We start from the raw sequence: 25145 nt of genomic DNA, 5'->3' as shown, positions 1-25145 counted from the left end.
CTGCTCTCCAGCAGCATCTCCTCCAGCATCTCCTCCAGCATCTCCCCCAGCAGCATCTCCCTCAGCAGCATCTCCCCCAGCAGCATCTCCTCCAGCATCTCCCCCAGCATCTCCCCCAGCAGCATCTCCCCCAGCAGCATCTCCAGCAGCATCTCCTCCAGCATCTCCCCCAGCAGCATCTCCTCCAGCAGCATCTCCAGCAGCATCTCCCCCAGCAGCATCTCCTCCAGCATCTCCCCCAGCAGCATCTCCCCCAGCAGCATCTCCCCCATCATCTCCTCCAGCAGCATCTCCTCCAGCATCTCCCCCAGCAGCATCTCCCCCAGAAGCATCTCCTCCAGCATCTCCCCCAGCAGCATCTCCCCCAGCAGCATCTCCTCCACCGCAGGGCCCACCCTGCTGAGCGCAAAACCCCCACGGAATTGGGGGAAATGCAGGGAGTTTTGGTGCAGACGCCGTTGCTGGGGCAACCGCTGAGTAACCCAGCCTTGCTGCAACCTCCGCCAGCGCGGGACCAGGGAGGCAGGAAAACGCTCCTGGGGATGAGAGATTGCAGAAAAATGATGATTTTTTTAACGCAGGAAGCTGGGGAGGGGTGGTCGGTGTCACCCCCCGGCAGCCCCCAGCCCCACGCCGGGGCTGTGCGAGCCGACTGCGCCCACCCAGGGATGCTCAGGGATGGCCGAGGCTGAGTCAAGTGGAAAGATTCGCAGCTTTTAATATTCATGGTGGAAACACGGCGCGTTGCCTGCCCTCCCCGCACATCTCGGGGCTCTCCAGCGAGCGTTACGCAGGCAGCCGAGCAGGGCGGCTGTTCCATGTCAAGAGCTTTGCAGGTGAAAATGATGCAGAAAGGATGGTTGGCTTCTCTTTCCGGGGTGGGATATGGATTTTATTATCGCCAGCCAGTCCCATGTGGTTAAAAAATAGCCTGGCGTTTAATAAATAAATGAAAATAAAATAAAGTAACGTAAAACTGCAGGTTCTGCTCGCGGCTCGGCCGCGCGTGCGGGGTGAACGCTGCGTGAGCCGGGGTTGAGGCAAAGGGCCGGACCCTCACGAGCCGGACCCTCACGCGCGTGCCGGCGCAGCCAGTTCTGCCGCAGACACTTATGGGGCGGCCAGGACTTCCCATTGCTCCGTTTCATTGCAAATTAAAAAAAAAAAACAACCCAAAAAGCAAATGCAGTGAAATAAAGACATTAAGCTTTGGTCCTTGAAGCCATGGCAGGGGGAAGAGGTGAGCTGGTACCGCTGGTGCGCAGGGAGCGTTCTCTGTTCGCTGTAGGCTCGGAAGGGGTTTGGTGGAGGCGGCGATGCCCCCGGGCTCTGCGGATGGGGGGTCCCCGGGCGGGGGGGTCCCCAAGCTGGGGGTCCCTGCGCTGGGCGCAGTCCCCCTCCCCACTCCGCCGCCTCGCAACCCGCAGCCCAGGACCCTGAGCAGCCCTGGCTGCACCCAGCGGCACCTCTGAATTGTTTTATCTCGGAGATTAATTGGCTTTTGGGGTTTAATTACTTCCGAGGGGCGGAAGGGAACGCTGCCCCTGCCGCAGGCGATGCCTGTCAGGACAACTCACGCTCAGCGAGCGTCTCGATCGCTGCAAAGCCAATGTTATATATATAAAAAAAAAGGTATTTCAGCAACTCCAGATAAGAGAGTGATGGGCCAAGAGGAAAGGAATAAATCGCACCGAGCCCGCTCCCGCTCCGGAGCCGAGGAAGGACGGGAGGCAACGGGAACACAGCCTGCAGCAAACCTCCCTGCTCCCACCACGCACCCGAACACGCCGCCCTTTAAGGACATCATAAAGATAATAAAACTCCCCAGGAGGAGCCGCTTTGGTTGCGCTGTCAGCGGTTTCGGTGAGGGAGCGGCATTAACGCGATCACGGGCCAGGGACAGGAGCCGCCCTGCAGTCGCTCCCACGTCCCGGGGGACGCCCAGCCCCGGTGCCGGGGTGCTCGGGTGGCCCCACAAACACACGGGAAGGCAGAGTAGCGACAAAAACTCTCCTTTAATAGCTGGGTTGACCTGAGGATTTGTTCTGACCGAGGTAGGCAGCCCCGGGGCCGCCGCCAGCGAAGGAGCACGGGGTCAGCTCGAGTCCCACAGCCGGGACTGGGCTCACCACCCTCCGGGGACACCTCCAGCCATTTGTCACGGGAAGGGTTAAAAACAGGGGAGCTGCTCCCTAGAAACACAACCGCCCACCTCCATGCAAAAAAACAGGGACTGGGAGCCCCCCGGCCCTGGCATCGCTGCCCACCTCCGCTCCGCACGCACGTTAGAAAAATATATTTTATTTAAATTCTCCTTTTTCTCCGTGGAGTTTTCTTCTCTCTCTTGGAACACAGATTGAGCAGTGTCTCTACATTCCGACCCCTGCATGTGTTTCTATCAAGATCAAGAGTTCAAAGCCAATCATTAAATACCTAACGCTAGAAAAGACTGCGTACAATATATGGCTTTTGCACCCACATCCAAAGGGGACTTGCAGTTGGAAGGAGCTGGGGGGGGAAGCTCGTCTGGGGCAAAGCCAGGATGGGGACGGGCTGGGTGGGCGGCGCGGGGTGGGGGACGGCCGGGGACCGCATGCAGCTCTGCACAAAGCCAGCCTGGAGATCGGCATCTTCCCAACGCGCCCCGAGATCCTTTGGCTTCGCCTGCTCGGCAGCGGGCGAGGGTGCGGGCAGGGCGAGGGACCCGCTGCGGGGCTGGGTGCGGCCGGAGGGACACCAAAAAGCTCAGCCCCAGGGTCTGATGCGGCGGGGCTGCAGCACGGCTCCTGCTCGTGGCCCCCAGAACTCCTTCTGGGGGGCTGCCCTGGCTCGTGAGTGTTAGAAACAAGCACGGACCAGTTTGTGGGTCCCATAAGCTTTTCTGTCCAGGGCCAGCATCCCCCTTCCCAGCATCCCCCTCCCACGGCGGCACTGCCCAGTGCAGTGGCTGGGGTCACCAGCCTCACCCCAGCGACCCCCCCCACCCCATGTCCAGGCTCAGGGGGGTCCCTGCAGAACCAAGGGACTGCCCGGTAAGGTGGCTGGGGTCACCAGCCTCGCCCCAGGGACCCCCCCACCCCATGTCCAGGCTCAGGGAGGGGTCCCCACAGAACCAAGGGACTGCCCAGCACAGTGGCTGGGGTCACCAGCCTCGCCCCAGGGACCCCCCCACCCCATGTCCAGGCTTAGGGGGGGTCCCCGCAGAACCAAGGGACGGTGCACGGGGGACACGCAGCCACCTCGTTTGGCGGCACCGCTCTCCCCAGCGCAGCCTCCCCCCTTTCCATCACCACCAACTGGGATCCACAGGAGCATCGCCCACCCAGGGCCAATCCCTCGGGTCTCTCCTCCCTCGGGAAGGTCGATGGGCTCCATCCGGGGACGGCCGGCAGCGAAGGGAGCTTGGGGATCCCCACGCCGGGGAGCTCGGCTCCTGCGGCATCGCCGGGGAGCGCGGTGGGCACGGCCCGAGCATCGCAGCGACGGGCAGAAATATCCCATCGCCTCGCCACGGAGGGCTGCGGCAGCCGGAAGAGGAGCGGGACGGAGCAGGGAAGGCATCCGCATCGGCGTCGGCCAGGCAAGCTCAGCGATGGCTGGGGACCGTTCGTTGCTCATGCGGGGAGTTGATTAACGGCAAATAGCAGCAGATGGAGAATTAAAAGAAAAGCCACCCACTGGGTGGAAGCAGACAGAGACCGGGAAGACCAAGCCTTTCCTCGCCACGCAGGGTCAGGTCCCCACCCCACGCCGTCATCACCATCATCTTGGGTAGTAGTCATCCGGGACCCCCGACAGATTTCGGAGTTTCAGAGCCGTGTCCACCGTTTTGATGTAGCCGCTGATCACCTTCCTCATCTCGGGGGTGTAAGGGTCGTACTCCAGTTTCCTCAAGCCGGATCGCTTGAAGTTGCCGTCCTTCTGTCCCTCGACGCAGAGCAGCCTGTCCTCGCAGGCGGCGATGCCCAGCAGCCCCACCATCCGCTGCAGCTGGGCGAAGAGGTCCCGCTTCAGGTCCTCGAAATGCACCACCAGCACCTTCTTGCCGTAGCGCAGCCAGTCGAGCGTGTGGGTCGCCCACCACGGCGCGTAGTTGGCCACGAACTCCGGCCACTCTGGGAGGAGTGGAGGGCACGGTTAGCGGGTCACGAACCGTCCCCCGGCTCCCAACAGCCAAAATCTTTCCATTTTCCTTCTTGCTAATTGATCCTCCCGCAAAAATCAGGTGATAAAAGGGATAACGAAACGTTATAAGCCGCAACTCTCCCGGCAGCGCCGTGCACATCCATCTCGCGACGCGTAAAAGCTCTGGGTATCTGCCTCTTCTCCTTGTCCTCCCCCAGAAACCAATGCCTGATTAATAGCTTAACTGGATTTAATTCCCCAAAGAATCGTTAAACACAGTATCTGTTTCATTAAACAGATATGGGACAATTCACCTGGCGTAATCGTATCACATAAAACTTTGCTTTGGAGCCGCTCCAGGGATATCGTTAAAATTAATGCCACGGAACCAAGCGGGGGTTTCCCGGCACCCGCGGGCTCCACGCGGGGCTGAGGATGGGGCGGGGGGAAGGAAAAGCCCCCCCGGCACCGGCAGCTGCGGGTGAGGCTGGGGAGAGGGCACGGCTTTTTTTCCAAAATTGCCCCAAAATTAGTTCCTGGGGGAAGGAAATGGCTTGGGGAGCCGGGCTGCGGGGAGCAGGGGGCTTGCTCGGGGAAGGCTGGGGATGGGGGCCCTGCGCCCCGCCTTCGTTACTCACCTTTAATCACGTTTTTTTGGTCTTCTGGGTGATTTATTTAACCCCATGCCCAAGTGCTAATTGTAAACCTGGCACAAACGACCCGTCCCCGTTGAGCATTAGCTTCCCGCGCTGGTGGGAGGGCGGGGGGTGGGGGGGTGATGGTCCCACAGGGACCCACGCAGGGTCAGCGAAACGGGGGTCTCCGACCCCTCCCTGGTGCCAGACCTCGGCTCTCAGCAACCCTCCCAGTCCCGTTAAAGTCCTCAAGCGATGGAAAATCTCCATCTTTCCAAGTAAGTTGTTCCAATGGTTAATTAACCTGACAATTAACTCATCAGCTAATTACACAATACATTCTCTGGAAAAAATTTGGTGATGTATTTTGATGTGTGTCCAAGTAGGACCGTGCTGGGGTGGAGGGAAGGGAAGGGTCCCACCCCTCCCCTTGGGGGCACGAGGTGTGGGACAGGTCTGGGGGGGTCTGGGACCAGGAGAGCTCCAGAAGGTTCTCATGGTGCCGGGGCTCCAGCACGGAGATTGCCCTGCGTTCCCTGCCCGGCTGCTTTGGGGTGAAGCAGACGGGATAAAAATCTGCCCTGGGGGATGACAGGTTGACCATGAGCCAGCAGTGTGCCCTGGTTGCCAAGAAGACCAATGGTCTCCTGGGGTGGATTAAGGAGTGTCGAGGGAGGTTCTCCTCCCCCTCTACTCTGCCCTGGTGAGGCCTCATCTGCAGTGCTGGGTCCAGTGCTGGGCTCCCCAGCTCAAGAAAGATGAGGAGCTACTGGAGAGAGTCCAGTGGAGGGCTGCGAGGATGATGAGGGGACTGGAGCATCTCTCCTACGAGGAGAGGCTGAGGGAGCTGGGCTTGTTCAGCCTGGAGAAGAGAAGGCTGAGAGGTGACCTTAGAAATGCCTCTAAATATCTGCAGGCTGGGTGTCAGGAGGACGGGGCCAGACTCTTTGCAGTGGTGCCCAGCAACAGGACAAGGGGCAACGGGCACAAACTGAAGCAGAGGAAGCTCCAGCTGAAGATGAGGAAGAACTTCTTCCCTCTGAGGGTGACGGAGCCCTGGCCCAGGCTGCCCAGGGAGGCTGTGGAGTCTCCTTCTCTGGAGATATTCCAGCCCTGCCTGGCCGCGGTGCTGTGCAGCCTGCTCTGGGTGACCCTGCTTGGGCAGGGGGTTGGGCTGGGTGACCCACAGAGGTCCCTTCCAGCCCCTGCCATGCTGAGATTCTGTGAAATCTAGCGAGAGCCTCGTGCCCCACCACAGCGGGGGCGACGCCAGCCCAGGGACCTGCCCCAGGAGGAAAGCCACCGAGCAAGCAGCGGGAATTTTCTCTTCTCTTTCCGGTTTTATGGGATGGGGCAGTGGGGAGAGTGGGGCTGGGCCGTCCCCTGGCACCGCGAGCACATGGCGATAACGAAATCCAGGCACATCACAGCAACAACAGCAAAAGCTCCCCTTAAATAAACTCTGAATTAAGGGTAGCAGATGTTCAATCAAGCTAAATATTTTAACTCTTTCCAATGAAGTCAATTCCACAACAGCAATTTGTAAATTGCTATAATTAACAAGCCTCCACAATACGCCTTTGCATGGGAAAGGTAGCGTCTCCGGAGCAGCTGGGCGCGCAGAAGTAACACCCTGCCATCGCCTTGTCCGTAGGGACAGGCTCCTGCTGCTGGCACCGGCGAGAGGGACGGCGCGAAAAAGGGGCTGGGGGCTTCCCCCAGCCCGGGGTCTTGCAGGCATTGCCCTGTGGATCGGCTGGGGCCGTTCTCCTGCGCCTCTGCCTGGGGAAGGACGGCTAACCGGGGCTGGGAGATCTCCTTCAGCGGCAGCTTGGGGATGCTGCAGCCCCCCACCAATGCGTGTGCCCACCAGGCGATGGACAGAGATGTCAGATGGATCCTGTTCTTTTTCTAACCTCTCCTTGCTCTCCATCTGCCCAGCCAAGTGTTCAGGCCAGCTGCCCTTGGCCTCGGAGAGCTGCTCCCAAGAAGGGGCAGAGTTTGGGCCCTTGGGCTCTTGCCCACCCAACCCATTCCCTCCCTGCTGGCACCAGGCTGCTGTCAGTCCCTGTGCACTGTCACCTCTCTGCTGCTGCCCTTGTGACCCAACATGGCTCTGAACTGCTGAGCTCCTCCACTTCCCCATTCCATCTCATCCCATCCCAACCCAACCCATCCCATCCCAACCCATCCTGTCCCATCTCATCTCATCCCAACCCATCCCGTCTCGTCCCAACCCATCCCGTCCCAACCCAACCCAGCCTGTCCCAACCCAACCCATTGCATCTCATCTCGTCCCAACGCATCCCTGCCTGTCCCAACCCAGCCCGTCTCGTCCCAACCCATCCCAGCCCGTCCCAACCCATCCCATCCCATCCCAACCCATCTCATCCCATCCCATCCTGTCCCAACCCAACCCATCGCATCTCATCTCGTCCCAACCCATCCCAGCCCGTCCCAACCCATCCCATCTCGTCTCGTCTGACCCATGCAGGAGCCTGTGGCCATGCCAGGTGGATGCTGCAGGTCGTGCCGCTTGCAAGCCCAGGAGATGCCTCTCCAACATGGGGACCCCAAAGGGGTGGCACAGCCCGGGCTTCCTCCGTGGCGACCACACTCGGGCTCTCCTGGGCTTTAACAACAGCTCAACGGCTCCGGCAGCTGGGATGGAGCCCCCCTGCCTACCTTTGCCCTTCCAGTGGGCGTGAGCCGCGAAGCCGATGTGCCCGCCGTATTTGCGGTTGAACTCCGCCATCAGCGCCTTGTAGGGGTTTCGGATGAGCAGGATGGCCGAGTCGAAGGACTCGATCTCCTTCTGGCCGCTCTCGTGGGTTTTGATGCAAATTGTCCTCCCGCTTCGCCAGTGGTCCCTCTCGCCCTTGAACCCTGCCGGGACAGAGCAAGCGGGTGCCTGAGGAGCGGCTGGTGCCAACGTTAATAAAAATATTAAAAGTGAGCTGGGGAAAGTGAACGACGGGGGGATACCAGGCTGCAAAATACAGCTGGATAAAAGCAGAAGCTTGAAGTAGAATTTGCACCCCTCTCCCAGATGGAAGTCCTTTAATTGCCTGAGTTATGAGTCAAGCCATGATGTAAAATCTGTGTAGAAGAGGGTCGGTAGCGGGCACGGGGACCGAGCAGGGCTGTCCCCTCCCCAGCCTGCTCGGCTCTTCGCAGCGAGATGATCTCCAACAGCCCGGTATTGCACAGCCCAGCTTTGCACCAGGCACACGGGCATGAAATAACCACGTACCGCATTAATGTTCCTTAAGCTTATACTGGTGGGCTCGAGAACATCTTTTTACAGCTATAACCTCCCTGGCCACAGCGTTTAAACCCTCTGGATAATTTAAGAAGGGTAAAAACCTCCACGCTCACGGGGCTGCAGATGATCCCAGGGGCTGCAGTGATGCCACTGGGGGTCCAGAGAGGGGACTGCTGTCCCCCATGTCCCCTGCATGGTGTATCGGGGATGAGCCCGGCATCGCTCCCAGCCCCTTTGCACCCGTAGACCCCGCAAAGCACGACCCAAACTACCCAGGAACAGCACGTCGGCAGCGCTGAGCCGAGCTGAGGGGGGAGATAAGCTGTAAGTAGCTGTATTACATCAATTATAGATGTGTAATTTGCTTTCAGCAGCCCTGCCGTGCGATGCAGAGACGTGATGGCTAATACGCCAGTTGCCTGGATACCTCCGGGCCCTCCGACGCGCTCAGCCTCGAATAAACCCGAAACCGGCGCTGGGTCAGACGAGCAAAACCTCACCGAGACTTTCACCTGGTGATGCTCCCCTCCGCGGGATGGAGATGCCGGCTGCGCCCCGGGTGGGTGACACAGTCCGGGCTCCCTCCCTCAGCGCAGAGCATCTCCATCTCCGAAAGGCTGAATTTGGCAGATCTCAAAGAAATGGGCTTTGCTGCCTGTGGTGTTGGGCAAGGGGGGCTTTCAGGGTACCCTGGGTACAGACCGCGGCCGGCTGTGCGGGTACCCCAGGCACAGACCCCGCCAGCTACGTGGGTACCCCAGGTACAGATCCCAGCTCTGCCACGGCTGAGGAGGGAAGGAGGATTTCCTCTTGGAGCCACAGAAGCGGAAGGAAAAGCAGGAGAAACATTCAAGGTCTATGAATAAAACCACTGTAAATGGCTACAAAATGGGGGAACTGGTCTTTTCCCTCCCCCTTGTAATATGGTGGGTTCCTGGGAGGAGCTGGCTTCTGCCTGAAGAAGCATCATGCCTGCCTCAAGGTGTTTTTGGCTTCAAACTTATCCTTGCTGCTTAATTCGGAGTCCCCAAAGCCCACGTGCTATCAGCCCTGGCACTGCTTTGCCCCAGAGGGCACGAGGGGTGGGAGTGACAGCATCCCTCCTCCCTTAAACATCCACTGAGCAAATAACCATGTCGCCCAGGACGGGAAGATGGATCTCCACCAAATCCTTCAGCCCAAGGAGAGCAGGCAAGTGAGCTCAGCTCTCTCCTCCACGCCCTCATGAGCTCATCGGTGCTTTTTTGCGCTGCAAATATTCATTAATTTGGGTGCCGGTGTTCCCCGGGTGCCCTGACACGTTGCTGCTTTTCTCTGCGGCTTCCCACCAGGGGACCACGTGGGGACATCCGTCCTCCAGGATATTGGTGCCACCACCACCACCCGCTCCCAGATCCCAGCGCTGGAAGGCTGCACGAGTCCTCCTCACCGCGCAGCCATGACTTTCCTTTGCTTGGCTCTTTATGCATCCCAGGGTGAGAGTGCCAAGCCCAGCTCCTGGGGAAACGTGATCACAAAACCCCATCGACCTTCTCCTGGGGCAAAAAAAAAAATGCAGGAATTGCCTTGTTTGCCAGGGTCGGAGCTGCTCCGGTTCCTCCTTTAGAAAGTTCCAACCCCCACGGTGGGTTAAAAACCACCAGCATGATGGAGAAACTCCAGTTCTGTCCCAAACTGGTCCTGGCCAGGGTCAGTGGACAGCACGGGGAGGTTACAGGCAAGGCACACGCAATGTCGGGTCGCTCTGACACCCTTCCAGGCAGGACACATCCAGCCCCAACCACCCCACGGAGCAGCACGGGCGGCACCCGGCTCTGCCTTCCCCTTCCCGCAGACCCGAGGGATGGCACCGGGACCTTCTCCCGGCTCAGGTGGGACCGGGACACCCCCAGCAACGAACCCCCCCTCTCACCCTTGTTGTAGAGAGACCCGTCGAAGTAGTAGCTGCCGGTGTAGAAGCCGGTGGCCAGCTCGATCAAGTGGCGTGCCCACGTGTTGCCGGCGCCGGGGAAGCTGGCCAGGGCCACCAGCTGCTTGGCGCGGGTGGGGAGAAACCTCCTGTCCATGCAGCGGTTGTCTGCAGCGAGAGCCGGCCAAGGCACGTCAGGGCTGCGGTCAAGGGCTTTTCCCACCGAGATATCCCGCTTCCTTACGGCATGCTGCCGCGTCCCGGGAAGACGCTGGCGCAGGGAGGAGGCTGCTATAGGGAAAGCCGCCCTGCCTAAAGCACAGAAACCCCCCCAAACCCCCCAAAAAATCCCAAGAAGAGGGCAGGAGGTGCTCTGCCATTACCGGCTGCTCGCTGCCTGCGTGATCAGGGGAGAGCGAGTCACCCGGGTGCAGCTGCGACGCAGCACTCCCGCTTTTCGTACCGACGAATGCGCCAGCGTTCCCAGCACGGCCTCAAACACCGGAGCAGGGATCGTCTCCTGACCGAGCCGCTCTGAAGCAAAACCGCTGGAATTCGGATCCTCCCTCGCTCCGTTCAGCCCTTCCCTCTCCCACTAGCAGGTTTCTCCTCGCCCCGTGCTTCCCCGTCCCCATCGGTCCCAGCGCTGGGACCTGCAGGGCGGTGGGGGACGGAAGCCCTCACTTCGCAGCCTCCTGGGGACTTTCTGCCCGGTCACAGCTTTTTTTCCCTCCGTATTTTTCCCCGCAGCCTGTCCCACCCGGGGCTGGCAAAGCTCTGACTCACCGGTACTGCTGGTGACACGGAGGGACAAGCACCGGCACGGAGGGATCCCGCCAGAGGCAGGTGGCAAACTGCTCGCTCCCACGGCCGAGTCAGTAATTAAAGTTCAGGGGAGAACTGATTTCCCAGGAAATTAAAATAACTGGTAATTTTTAATGAAAGCCAAATAGATGCTGCAAGCTCAGGCTCACTTTCTGCCAGGGTCCCCGGGAAGGGGTTGGGAAACCAGTGCTGGCACCCGCGCCGGAGGGGTCCCTGCCCGTCCCCTGCCCGGCAGCAGCGGGGCGAGCCCGGCGCCGGCTCACCTTGCACTTGGGTCTGGTAGACGAGGAGGTATTCGGCGGTGCCGCAGCTCTCGAACTCCTCGCCGGCGCACCTCTGGGCGCAGAGCTGCTCGTCCTCGCGCTCGTGCAGGGTGAAGAGCGTGGTGGGGAAGCCGCAGCGGCAGGAGGTCCCGGCCAGGGCCGACAGCGGGAACTCCTGCGGGGACGGGCGGACGGAGGGCAGCCGGCGGCACCGTCCCCGTCCCCCATGGCGGACCCTTCCTCTGCCCCCTGCGCCCATCCTGGCCGTGCAGCGCAGGGTGGGTCACAGCATCCTCCCAGCTGGCCGCAGCATCCCTCAAGCCGGCTGCACAAGCAGCTCGCTGCAGACACCCAAAAACCACCCGAGCAATGCTCCGGGCACTGGCACTCCCTTGGCACGTCATTTGTGAGTTTGCCACTCATGCCAAGGTTACCAAGAGCCCACGGACAGCCCTGTGGCAGCCTCACTGGTGTTTCTGAGCTTGGAATTCCGAGTATTTACTGCCAGGCTGCGGCAGCACGGGGTTAACCAAGGGGCTCCCGTTATTTACACCTCCCGGCAGCGACCGAGCAGCCGCTCGTATTTAATTGTGGGATGGTTTATTCCCCGCCATCCTCTGCCGAGAATGCCACAAAGGGAGGACAGGATCGTCCTCGCTCGCAGGCCTTTCCCTTCCTCTGCCTGGGAATTTACCTAATTATAGTTAATACTCCAGCAATGCCCACTGCCAGCCCTTTCCCTCCCTGCTTTTCGACATCGGACCCCAGGAGCGGGCTGAACCAGAGCAGGACCCTGCCCCTGCGGGGAGCTGCGCTCCGGTCCCTCCCCACGGCAGAGGCACAGGCAATATGATCACTGGTGGTTTGGATACACACAATAATTACAAAAAATCAGATTAAAATTTACCCAGCGTGACCCTTTCTGAGAATGAAGATTTAGATGATGAAGCTTTCGACCTGCACCCCACTCCCAGTACCTTCTCGGTGCAGAAATCCACGCACTTGTCCACCGACATGTTCAGCATCAGCTGGCTGACGGGCAGGGCGACGGAGACGTTGTCCGGCCGGCGGAAGCACCCCCGAAAGATCGCGCTGCCGTCTGCGAGGGAGAGAGGCCACACTGAGGGCGATGCCAGCCCGGCCACGAGGAGCGGGGGCTGCACCCCAAATACGACGCCGCTGTCACCCTGCATGCCCCAGGCTCGGGAGCTGGAGCCTCTGCCTGCACCCGGTGTCCCTGTCCCCCACCGCTCCTCTCCAGCCGCCCATCGGCACGGCGGCTGCTTTTCTCCGGCTCTCGTCACCCTCCGGTTGCGAAGCCGCGTTGGCTGACCAGCTCACCCGGCTGCTTAGGGCACAAAATCAGAGCAAAAGCCCCGGCAGCAAAGTCAGGTCTATTTTTTCCCCTCCCTATTTTTATCAGCTCGGTGATGCCAGGCTGCAGGAGGGATGGAGCCAGCGAGGAGAGCAGGTCTGGGGCTGGCCTGGTGTCCCCTCCCCGGCATCGGTGCCCTGGAGGGTCCCATCCCAGGTCCTCGCCCACCGCTGCGCAGACCCGGGCACCCTCGGCCCCTCTCCGGGGCTGCTGCTCCACCAGGTGCCTGGTGGTGGGAGCTCGGAGCGCAGCTACCCTCTCTCCCATTGCTTGGGGATGAGGAAAGAAAAGCAGCAAATGTGGGTAATTATAGTGCTGCCTAATTGGGAGCCAAACGAGCTTCTGCTGGGGAGCACCCTTGGCTCTCTCAGGAGCTCCCGCGCATCCTTCATCCCGCAGCCAGCTCCCCTGGCAGCACAGACTGAATGCAGTGATGGTCCTGTCCGGCCATCGGGAAAGATCTCTTCATCCAAAGTCCCCTAAAATTCCCCAAATTCCCAGCAGGCTCCGTGGGGCTCCCCGCTCCACCCCCCCGCGGCCGGCAGCCACCCCCGCAGGGGGACCCCCACGGTTCGCAGCCGCAGACCTGACCCGCTTTCAGCCCACCTCTCCAGAGCCCCAACCTGGCTCTCCCCCCGTTCCGGGGGGCCAAGCCGGGAGCCGCATCGCTGCCACCCACTCACATCTCCTGGCAGACTCCTGGGCCAGCTCCAGGCGGTAGACGGAGAGCCGGTTGACCCCGCCGCACGTGTTGCTCCTCTCCCCCTTGCACTCCATGTTGCACTCGGACTCGCTGGCGTTCGACGCCTGGATCTTGTGCCCGCAGTAGCACTCGGCGCCGAACTCCAGCCCTGCGTAGAGGTAGCCCCTGGGGAGAGGGAGATGGGGGGGGGGGGGGGCTCAGCACGCTCCCAAGCATCCCCCCAGCTCCACAGGGTTTTGCAGGAGCATCCTCGCTGCCGGCAGCTCGCAGCCAGCGCTGCAAGCAGCACTGCATCCCAAGGACACAGTGCTGGGCTAGGCGATCACTGGAGATTCCTTCCAGCTGGAAATCTATTCTATTCTATTCTATTCTATTCTATTCTATTCTATTCTATTCTATTCTATTCTATTCTATTCTATTCTATTCTATTCTATTCTATTCTATTCCATTGCAGTCTTATTCTATTCTATTCTAATTCTATTCTATTCTATTCTATTCTATTCTATTCTATTCTATTCTATTTCTATTTCTATTCTATTCTAATTCTATTCCATTCTAGTCTTATTCTATTCTATTCTATTCTATTCTATTCTATTCTATTCTATTCTATTCTATTCTATTCCATTCTATTCTAATTCTGGAGGGTTGGACTAGATGACCCACAGAGTTCCCTTCCAACCCCTACCATTCTGTGATTCTATGATTCTATTCTATTCTATTCTATTCTATTCTATTCTATTCTATCCTATTCTATCCTATCCTATCCTATCCTATCCTATCCTATCCTATTCTATTCTATTCTATTCTATTCTATTCTATTCTATTCTATTCTATTCTATTCTACCCTACCCTACCCTACCCTACCCTACCCTATCCTATCCTAAGGGAAAAAGGGCTGCACGGGCCACAGACATCATCAAGCGGGAGGCAGCGACATTCCTCACAGGGAGGAAGGACACAACGGGTGGTGGTGGAGCAGGAATAAGCGACGGGGACTTCGCCGGCCTTCGAAGTGGGAGAGCTGCGGTGCTCGATACAGACTGGATGTGAAAGGGGGGGGACTGCGGCACAGGCAGGCGCTTTCCGAGCGCCAGCGGAGCTGGAAACTCAGTGGAGAGGGGCAGTGCCAGCCCGGCGAGTCCCAGTGCCAGTGCTGCAGGGGGGCTCTGGCGTGGAGCAGCCCCGCGTCGGCACTGCCGAGGACGCACCGCAGCGATCCGCTCAGCCCACGGCACGCGCCCGTCACGGCCAGCGTCCTGCTGAGGTGGCCGAGCCCTACGCAGGGGACAAGCCGCTGCCCCAGGGACCGGCGACGGCCCTTGGGGGCAATGTCCCCAGGTGCCGTGGGACGCCGCACGGGCGGGCTTCGGCTCCGGGGCAGTTTGGAGGCAGCAAACTGCCTGCAATGCCCCCCGGCCCCGCCGGCACAGAGCATGTTTAGGGCACATCCTTCATGTGACGCTGGGGAAAGGAGAAAATTTCTGCAGCAAGGGATCCGTGTGTCTCCTCAGCTGAGCCCAGACTCGCTTGGACAGCTGGGAAGGCTGGGAGAGCTGGGGCTGGTCAGCCTGGGGGAGAGGTGGCTCCAGGGAGACCTTCTTACCCCTTCTGGTACTTAAAGGGGGCTTGTAGGGAAGATGGGGACAGGCTTTTTAGCAAGGCTTGTTGTGACAGGACAAGGGGCGATGGGTTTAAACCAAAGAGCAGAGATTTAGACTGGATATAAGGAAGAAATTTTTTACGCTGAGGATGGTGAGACACTGGTACAGGTTGCCCAGAGAGGTGGTGGATGCCCCATCGCTGGGAACATCCCAGGCCAGGCTGGACGGGGCTCTGAGCAGCCTGACCCGGGTGAAGACGTCCCTGCTCATGGCAGAGGGTTGGACTGGGTGGCCTGGAAAGCTCCCTTCCCACCCAAACCGTTCTACGGTTCTATCAGGTCTGGGGAGGGTGTTTTGGTGGGGGATGGTGTTTTGGTGGGGCCAGCTCCCCCAGCACCGAATTGGAGCCCTTACACCCCCCTGCCCCGCACAAGGATGGAGCCCATCATCCCCCCAGTGACCTTTTTCTAGGGGAGGAAACTGGGGTCCTGGAAAAGGTGACCCTGCTTCGGCAGGGGGGTTGGACTAGATGACCCACAGAGGTCCCTTCCAACCCCTACTATTCTGTGATTCTGTGATTCTGTGATTCTGTGAAAACACCAGTGAATTAAGAGAAAAAACAAAATCAAAAATGACATAAATCTACAGCAAAGAGATGGAAGGTGGGAGGGAGGGGAGGGGAGCGGCCGGAGCAGGGCACGGTGACGGCAGGGACGCGCCGGCGGCGTGCGGGAATTGATGGAGCCGCGGTGCCCGTCTCCCGCCCTACCGTTCGGCGCAGTTGTCCTGGCAACGGAAGACTGTCATCTTCTTGTAGTCGAAGAAGGACACGCCACGCAGCGCTCGCCGGCGAGTGTTGTCCACGTAGCAGCCGATGTATCTTGCTGGGGTGGGAGGTAGGGGAGAGGGGGATAAGAACCAGCCGGGGCTGAGCCCACTGATTCCACCCCCCTCCTTTTTTGATTTTTCCCTAAATAGGGATGCGCAGCAACGTGCCCTGTTCGTTTGGTTTGGAAACACGAGCGTGGGGTGCTGCAACATGCCCCTGCAGCCGCTGGAAGGAAAGGTAGGCATCCGTATCCTACTACGGGTAGAAAGGGTGCTGCAGCTCCACACCGAGCCTTCTCCTCTCCGTCCTCTTCCTCCCCACCGGCCTCACCACTGAGCAAAGCAGCTCCAAAAAGAGATGAGTTACACGGTAAAATATCCCGTCCCCTTCACTCTGCCCTGCCAGGAACATTGGGGTGGGCAGAAAGGAGAAATACAGTTTAAAACAAATTTTCCCCAGCCAGCAGCTCGTTTTCCCCAGCCCCAGACATCGCTGCGGAGGATGTTCGCCCAGCGCTAACACTTGGCAAAGCAAAGGCTGACGCCTCAGCTGAGAGCAAATGAAGACGCCGGTAGACGGGGAACAGAGCTGAATAAATAGTTAAGATGAAATAATTTGTTTGACAAATGCAGCCTTTCCCGATAATCTGACAACAAACAGCCATCTCGTCACCTCCATCCCCGTTGCCACGCTCCGCATCGGCTGCTCGTTAGGGGCGAGCCGGTCCCCGAGCCGTCCCTGGGCAGCCCTGCACCGCCAGCACCTTCCCCGTCCCCGCTCAGTCTCCTCGTTAGGTGCCCTCATTAGTGCCCTCATTAGTGCCCCGCTCCTCCTCCCGGGCAGGGATGCGGCGCTGGGGCAGGGATGCTCAGCATCCTCGAAGCTGCTGCTGCCCGAGGAGAACAGGGGTTTCGGGAGCTGGTGGGATTAGCCATGCGGTAATCAGCTAACGAGGTGGCCATTAACGTGTTCTGGCAGAGGATGGGTAGGTCAGCCACCCAGTGCGGGTACCCCAGGGAGAGGGGAGGGTGGCCCTGGGGACAAGTGGCCGGGTCTTACGGCATGGAGGTAATGGCAGAGCTGGCTCTCAGGGCACCATTTCCAGGATGCTGGCACAGGGAGACCCCATCCTGGAGAAATCCTGGAGCCTGTGCCGTGGCCACCGGCCTCTGGCCTTGGGCTGCTGCTGCAGAGTCCTGGCATGGGGACACAAGAGGAGAGGCTCCTGTCTCTTCAGGACCACCAGATCCCAAGCCAAGGAGCTGTTTTTCCACCGCACCCAACGCCCCTCCAGCTGTGCCCCCCAGGGCTCTGGCCCCAGCACCCTGGCTGAGGGGCTCTGGGAAAGCACCAGGACATCTGGCAGCACAGGACCAGGTGAGGTGAGGGCTCCCCTGCTCTGGTCACGAGGGAAGCCATGGCTCTAGGCAAGCGACGTGCACCTTCCCGTACGTGCTTACCACCCCGTGCCCCTCCTTCCATCTCCATGTTTCCACCACACACCAAACTATCCCTCTAATAGCAGACCATCTCCACATGTGCCACTTCAATACCAAACCACGCTACGGGATAATGCTTCCCACCTCCTTGCATCTTCTCTCTGTTGGGGGGGTCCCCCAACCAACCCCACGTCGATGGTGTGCCCCACACGTAGACCCCCAGCCTCCCCACCACCCCGCTCGGCGCAGACCCCACCAGCGCTGCAAACCCCACGCCAGCCTGGAGGAAGGCAGAGGAGAAAGATTGAAAAGCGCCCGGTAATTTCAACCACCAAGGAGCCAGAACTCCTCGCTCCCGATCGCTCCCGGCACAGCGCGGCGTTTCCGCGGCGCTGAACAGGTTCCGGCAGGTCCGAGCTAACCAGCGTGAGGATGATCCAGTCACGTGCACGGAGCCGGGTGGCTGATGTGTGTTACCTTCAACCCACTGCTCTCGGCACCTGCGCGCTGCGACTCGTTAGGAAGGCAACTGGAATAATTAGGGAGACAGGAGGACAGGCAGCAAGGGAGGAGCGAGCAGGGGGAGATGCTGAGAGGCGCGTGGTTGGGTTGGGCACAGCTTCACAGAATCTCAGCATGGTAGGGGTTGGCAGGGACCTCTGGGGTCACCCAGCACAACCTCCTGCCCAAGCAGGGTCACCCAGAGCAGGCTGCACAGCACCGCGGCCAGGCGGGGCTGGAATATCTCCAGAGAAGGAGACTCCACAACCTCCCTGGGCAGCCTGGGCCAGGGCTCCGTCACCCTCAGAGGGAAGAAGTTCTTCCTCATCTTCAGCTGGAGCTTCCTCTTGCTTCAGTTTGTGCCCGTTGCCCCTTGTCCTGTCGCTGGGCACCACTGAAAAGAGTCTGGCCCCTTCCTCCTGACCCCCACCCTGCAGATATTTGGAGGCATTTCTAAGGTCCCCTCGCAGCCTTCTCTTCTCCAGGCTGAACAAGCCCAGCTCCCTCAGCCTCTCCTCGTAGGAGAGATGCTCCAGTCCCCTCCTCATCCTCACAGCCCTGCGCTGGACTCTCTCCGGTAGCTCCTCAGTAGCTTGCGGGAGGGTGCTCAGCAGCGAGACGGGGACCTGCCCCGGCAGGCAGCTCTCACCAGGAATTTCGGAGCGCGTTGGAAACACGCGTGGGAAGAGACACACAGATCCACCCAGACATTGAATCCCCCCAACGTCTCACTCCTCCAGGAGCTCGGCTGGTCACCGGGGGCCGCAGGCGTCCCAAATTCCTGTTTAACATCTTCATGGAAAGCTGAACGTAAAGCTCGGTCTTCCAGAGAGCACCGCAGCTCCTGGCCGTGCTCCAGCACACGGGCATGAATGGTCTTGGCTCTGGGGTCCCCGCCGGGAGCGGGCACGGGGCGGGTGCGAGCAGGGACCCCCGGGGTGATGTGCCCACCCTCGGGGCCTTCTGGTGACCCCGCTTGCATGGGGAAGCGAGTCGCACCCCTTCAACACCACCCCGACCCGCGGCGTGCCCGGGCAGCAATCGCTTTGGGTCACTGATGACCCCCCCGGGGAGCATCCCAGCAAATCCCCCGGCCCCTCGCCGGGCTCCCCCGGCACCCACCGCCGCCGTTTCGCAAGCCAAAGGCAGGACAGGGCGACGCCTGAAACAAAGCCCTGCCCGTGATCTTCCAGCTGGTTGATCGAAAGCCTGGCGCTGGGCATGGAGCCCTCCCAGCTCGCCGGCGACGGGCTGGGGCTCACCCTGGCTCTATCGATGTGAGTCAGGCATTGGGAAGGGAAATGCTCCATGTGAGCATGGGAAAGAGCGGGAGGACGTTGGCAGCAGCTTCAGGAAGGGTGGCCCATGCTGACCACCCCTGGGACAACCGCACTGGTGTCAGAACATCCAGGGACATCTTCGGCTGCGTGCCCAGGGTGGCCGGTCCCCCTTTCCTCATGGCATTGCTCGCTCGTGTGTCAGAGGGGAGCCCAGCCCTGCTGGGAACGGCTGGAGATGCCCAGCGAAGGACCAGAGATGGATGTGGCAGAGAGGAAGCAATGCCAGGCATCACCAGGCTGGGACCAGAGATGGATGTGGCAGCGAGGAAGCGATACCGGGCATCACCAGGCTGGGACCAGAGATGGATGAGGCAGAGAAGAAGCGATACCGGGCATCACCAGGCTGGGACCAGAGATGGATGAGGCAGAGAAGAAGCAATGCTGGGCATCACCAGGCTGGGACCAGAGATGGATGTGGCAGAGAGGAAGCGATGCTGGGCCTCACCAGGCTGGGACCAGAGATGGATGTGGCAGTGAGGAAGCGATACTGGGCATCACCAGGCTGGGACCAGAGATGGATGAGGCAGAGAGGAAGAGATGCCAGGCATCACCAGGCTGGGACCAGAGATGGATGAGGCAGAGAAGAAGCAATGTTGGGCATCACCAGGCTGGGCCAGGTGCTCGCTCCGCCCGGCTTCACCATCCCAAAATGCCCCAGAGCCGAGGCAGGAGACGCGCCTTGGCCCGGGGATGCGGGCGAGCCGAAGCCGTTCCCTGGCAGACGGGGCTGCCCTCGCCCCGTGCCTTGGCCTGGCCCTGGGGCTCCACGGCACAGCCGGGAGAGGGACGAGGAAGAGGGGGAAGAGTAGCAAGGCACATCACCCCGGCAAGCCAGAGCCGCACATCGCGCTAACTAAACCAGAGCTGACTTAGGAGCAGTATTCCCCCTGGAATGATTTCACGTGGCAGAGCCTCCACAGCCGCCTTATTAAGCTGCCCCCTGCTTAATTACCACCGCCGTTACGATCTGCCGGCTCCTGCCAGCCGGCCCCGGGGGAGCAGCGGGCGCGTCGGGGAGGAGCAGGGGAGCGAAGCGGGTGCTCAGCGCCCGTCCCCCGAGACTCCAACAGCCCCGCCGGCACGCCGGGCTCCGGGGATTTCTCAAGCCGGAGAATTTCTCCACACCATCCCGCCCGGGAGCTGCCGAGATGCTCGTGCCACGGCGCCGCGTCCCCTCCGGCTGCCAGCCCTGCGCTGGCTCCCACTACCCACCGCCCACGCCAGACGAAAACGGGAAAGGCGAGATTCCCAGACCGCCTACGGGCAGCGAGAGCCAGCGGTGCCCGAGCCCACCATCCCCTCCCCACCCGTCACAGCCCCCGCCATGGCCGGGCACGGGGAGGCGGCGGCACAGGTTAATCGCGGCGGACGCGTCGCATATGGCCGGGGACGGGAGCGCTGCTCGGGGTTTCGACGGTGACTGACAGCCTGGAGAACCATCTGGTGAAGGCTTCGCCAAACGTCAGTTCGCATTAACGGAGCGACGCGGCCACACGCGCCTCAGAAACGCTCCCGGAGACGCCTCTGCGCGGGGGGGGACACGATGGGGAAACCCTTTTTCGTCTCGTTTTAGTCTGAGGCAGTCCCTGAAGCACCATGAGCCTTTTCTCCTCCTGCTTTCTCCCGAGCCTTGGAGTGTGCACCTTGCCCGGGGTGAAGGTGGGTGCAGACCTGCTGCAGAGCCGCTGGCCGAGGAGACCCCGTGCCCCGGGAGCAGCCTGGCTCAGGGGCACCAAGCCTGGCTCAGCGCGGTGACCTCCGTCAGACCCCCAGATTGCCACAGGGTTGGGGGTTCCCACTTCTCTCCAAGCCACGCACCCCCTGCTCCATCCTGAGCCCGGGCAGCCTGGGGAACCCCTCGGGGCAGCTCCTGAGCCAGCCCGGCTCTGGGACACGGGATCGCTCACCCAAAGCAGCCCTCCCGGGCCCCAGGGCTCCCCACGGGCGCGCAGCCCCCCACCAGCCATCCCACCCAAGCAGGGGCTCAGGAGAGCGGAGCGAGCAGCGCTGGGCAGAGCAGAGCCCGGCAGCATCCCGACACCTCCCCAGCGGTTCCGACTCCCGATTCCCTCCCGAGTTTCCGACACGGTGGCTCCTGCCCTGAACGCCGAGCTGCGCGGCGCCGGAGCTGCGAGCTGGATTGCCCGCTTTATTAACGACAAGAAATCGTTAACGGCTTTCACTGAAGGCGTGAGATGCTCCTTTGCTGGGGGGGGGGCCGCAGAGCCAGCGGAGAGGGGACACGGGGTGCATCTGGGTGGGGGTGGATGGCACGGGGTGCTCGTGGGTGCCGGGGAGGGAGGCGACGAGCTGAGAAACCGCCGGGATGCCAAAGCCCTGACGGGAAGCTCCCAGCCACCCAAAATTCAGAGCGAGCCCGCAGCTCCGCCTGCACACAGCTGCCTTCGGGATAAATAGATGGCATTTTAAAAATCAATGAGAACTACTACGTTCGCTGATCCCCGTTCGTCAATCACGGTCCCACTCGACAGCGCAGCTCCCACCCCAAGCAGGGTTCTCCCGCCGTGAAAGACCCCAGCCCTGCCCGCACGGCGACCGCCACCAGCCCCTCCCTGAACACCCCAGCAGCGCGAGCGACCGCCCACGAATCCGGCTTTAACCTTCAGCGGGGCCAACGGAATTCAGACCGGATTTGGCCCGCGGCACAGCCAGCGGATGGGATGAAGATGGGGGGCAGCATCTCCCCGGCTGGCAGCCCCCAAAGCACCCACCCCAGCAAGGTGCGACTCGGAGCCTGACGATGCACAAGCGAGGAAGGGTGAAAATGGAAAAAGGAGAGTGGGTTATTGGCACTTGGGGAGGGGAGAAGGAGGGGAAGGAGGGAGGAGAAGACCCTCCCGGGAAGACCCTCTGGACCAGTGGTCTCCAAAGCGGGGTGCTGCGCCCCAAGGGATGCGCAGGGCGGTCCGTTGGGGCGCAGGAAGAAAATCTCCGTGCTCACGCAGCACATGGTTTATAAATAAATAAATACATATTTATAGGGAGGGCTGCGCTCAGAAATTTGCTCCTCGTAGGGGTGCACAACCAAACCAGCTCGGAGACCACTGCCCCGGGGGAGGCCAAGAGGGGGGACCCCCGCCCGGACGCGCGTGCCCCCAGCCCTTACCTCTGTCCTCCTCCTTCTCGCGGCCGCTCCTGCCCCTGAGTGCCCGGCTCCGGCTGCTGCCGTAGTCTCCGGCTTTGCCCCTCTCCGCCGGTTCCTTGGAGGTGCTTTTGAACCAGGCTCCGTGCCGCCGTCCCCCCTCCGGCATCGTCACCGCCGCTCTGAAGCCACGGCTCAGCTGCATCACCCCCAGGTAGGGCAGCCCTGGCCCCTCGCCGGCCCCGGGGCCGCGCTGGCTCCCCGTCACCGCGGGCTCCCTGGCGAAGCCCGAGTGCAGGAAAACCAAGCTGCCGGCCGCCAGGTAGAGAGCCAGCAGCGTCAAGAAACGCAGGGGTTTCCGCCGAAAATACCGCTGGAGTTTTACCAATAATTTGGCCATAGCGTCTTCATCCCTTCCCCGGCAGCCGGCGCCGCGGGGGACCTGCTCTCCGGCCCCAGGGATGCTCCCGGGGGTGGTTTCTGCCCCTCCTGGGCTGGAGTCGGCTCCCGGGGTGAAGCAGGGGAGCACACGGGTGTCCCAAAAGCAGAGTGGGGGCTGCAGGGTGAGGTAAAGCGATTGCCCGACCCCAGAAAGTCCAAGAGAGCTGAGGAAGGCAGCGGGGGTGGATTTTGAAGCCCCACACCGTGCACGGGGAGTTTCTCCAGCGCTGGCTGTCACCGCCGTCCCCGGTTTATTCTCCTCCTGGCAAAGCCCCCCGGCCGTGCCCCGGGGACTCGGCTGATGGAGGGATCATGTTAAGGAAATCGAGGGTTTGAAGGTGATTTGAAAGCCGATCAGCTGACGTGGCTCTTCTCGCTCGCCTTTCCGCTCGGCGGCACCGGCTCTCGCAAGCATCTCTCTAATGGAAACGGCACCGTCGCCCTTTCAGGCAGAGAATGAAAAGTCCCCGGACGCGTCTCGGGGTCTGAAACGCTCACTGGGCCCCTTTGTCTGAGGAAGCCACGTTCACCTCACTCCCAGGGTAAGAAATCTCCACCTGCAAAAGAGCCAAAGAGAAAGGGACACTTAGGAAAGCACCCCAGGACGCGGGGCGGGTGGGAGACGGCGCGGTGGGAGCGAGTCCCGGCTCCGGAGCCCACACGGCTCTGGTCGCGTAGGAGAGGGGCTGCAGGACGGGTCTGGGACCCATGGAGGAGTTCTGGTTCACCCAGTTTCACCCACAAGAGGATGAGCAGACACATCCACGCGCATCTCACGCCTGGATCCGAACATCTCTGCATGCCAGCTGGCCCCAGGACCACGACGTGTCCCACGGGTTGTCCCCATCGTGGCTCTCCCACCTACACCCACAGCTGCCTTCCAGCCCACACAGAATCACAAAGAATCACACAGGATGCTCGGGGTTGGCAGGGACCTCTGTGGGTCACCCAGCCCAACCCCCTGCCCAAGCAGGGTCACCCAGAGCAGGGGGCACAGCACCGCGGCCAGGGGGGTTGGAATATCTCCAGAGAAGGAGACTCCACAGCCTCCCTGGGCAGCCTGGGCCAGGGCTCCGGCACCCTCAGAGGGAAGAAGTTCTTCCTCATCTTCAGCTGGAGCTTCCTCGGCTTCAGTTTGTGCCCGTTGCCCCTTGTCCTGTCGCTGGGCACCACTGGATAGAGTCTGGCCCTGTCCTCCTGACCCCCACCCTGCAGATATTTAGAGGCATTTCGAAGGTCCCCTCGCAGCCTTCTCTTCTCCAGGCTGAACAAGCCCAGCTCCCTCAGCCTCTCCTCAGAGGAGAGATGCTCCAGGCCCCTCCTCATCCTCGTAGCCCTCCGCTGGACTCTCTCCAGTAGCTCCTCATCTTTCTGGAACTGGGGAGCCCAGCACTGGACCCAGCACTGCAGATGGGGCCTCACCAGGGCAGAGCAGAGGGGGAGGAGAACCTCCCTCGCCCTGCTGCCCACACTCCTCCTCATGCACCCCAGGATCCCATTGGCCTTCTTGGCACCCAGGGCACGCTGCTGGCTCATAGTCACCCTGTCATCCACCAGCACACCCAGTCCCTCTCCACAGAGCTGCTCTCCAGCAACTCCGCCCCAGCCTGTACTGGTGCCTGGGGTTGTTCCTCCCCAGGTGCAGGACCCTGCCCTTGCCCTTGCTGAGCTTCATGAGGTTCCTCTCTGCCCAGCTCTCCAGCCTGACCAGGTCACACCGAATGGCAGCACAGCCTGCCGGGGTGTCCACCACTCCTCCCAGAAGTGCCCGCTGTGCCTCCCAGCGAGGCTTTTGCAGGGGTCGAGGCCAGGGCATCTTCTATTCTCCAGCCAGCACCGAAGGGTTCAGCATCCCCGTCCGCACTGCGCCAGCCGCGACGGACACGGCGCTGCCCCGGGAACGCCACGGCCAGGGCTACCCGGGGCCACCCCCGGTGGCTTTTGGCTTTTCCCTCGGCAGGATTCCTCTCCTCCAAACCCCCCCAGCCACGGAGGGTTTTCTCCTGGGATGAAGCCACGCCAGGTTGCACGGTGGGGTCTGGCTTCGCTGGGAGCAACGCCGCTGCCGCCGCGCCCTGCCCTGCCCAGCACGCCAGCGGTGACGGGGACAGCCCCGCGCCCGGGGTGTGCCGCCTGTCACGGACTCCTCTTATTTTAGGCAAGGAGTCGGAAATAAATGGAAAGACAAAGTGCCATTAGTTTAATGGCCTCTATGTTCCTGCCATCTGTCTTCAGTTGATTAAATAAAAAATATTGGTGGAACATATGGCATGAATTATACATAAATATTTTAATTTGGGTTCCCGGAGTGGTTCTTCAAATACCGCTGGCTCTGCCGGGTGAATTTTTGCGGAGCTCAGGGCTGGGCAGGCTGCGTGGGGCAGAGCCCCTTGGGCTCCCCCAAGCCACCCCCTCCCCAGCCACGCTTGGGGCCAACACAGCCTGTGTAAAGGCTGAGTAACCTCCGAGTAGCAGCCGAGCGAGGAGACTGCTTCCTATTTGGGCTTTTGCATCTGGTGGGAGGAAGGTGCAGGCAGCACCTTGGGGTCCAGCCCCCCACCACGGTGGGCGAGCATCCCCCAGCCCGGTGGCCCCACGGACCCGCGGGCGCTCGGCCGCTCTCCCGCGCTCCCTGGCCAGCGGGGAAGGGCTGCTCCGGGGGAACTCACGGCTTCTCCTCTCACGCCAGCACAAGCTTCTGCTCTGCCACCCACCTTCCCGGGGGCTGGGGAGGCTGTCGGGGGGGGGCACACGGGAGGGTCCCGGTCCCCAGAGTTGTCCCCCCCACCTG

General features: G+C 61.1%; 1 protein-coding gene across 1 annotated transcript; it reads right to left on the bottom strand.

Annotated features, from left to right (window-relative positions):
• Positions 1–1996: 1996 nt before the first annotated feature.
• On the bottom strand, positions 1997–22412 carry WSCD2 (WSC domain containing 2). The gene is made up of 8 exons (XM_075435111.1): positions 21938–22412; positions 15471–15585; positions 13081–13265; positions 12000–12121; positions 11023–11197; positions 9938–10102; positions 7446–7646; positions 1997–4115 (listed from the first exon to the last, which is right to left on the bottom strand). The coding sequence occupies exons 1-8, from the start codon at positions 22311–22313 to the stop codon at positions 3763–3765; spliced, it is 1692 nt and encodes a 563-aa protein (XP_075291226.1). The 5' UTR covers positions 22314–22412; the 3' UTR covers positions 1997–3762.
• Positions 22413–25145: the final 2733 nt, after the last annotated feature.

The sequence above is a fragment of the Opisthocomus hoazin genome, chromosome 13 (assembly GCF_030867145.1).
Source record: "Opisthocomus hoazin isolate bOpiHoa1 chromosome 13, bOpiHoa1.hap1, whole genome shotgun sequence".
NCBI lineage: Eukaryota > Metazoa > Chordata > Aves > Opisthocomiformes > Opisthocomidae > Opisthocomus > Opisthocomus hoazin.
The sequence above is the reverse complement of the archived record's forward strand: the minus strand, read 5'-3'. Positions and strand labels throughout refer to the sequence as shown.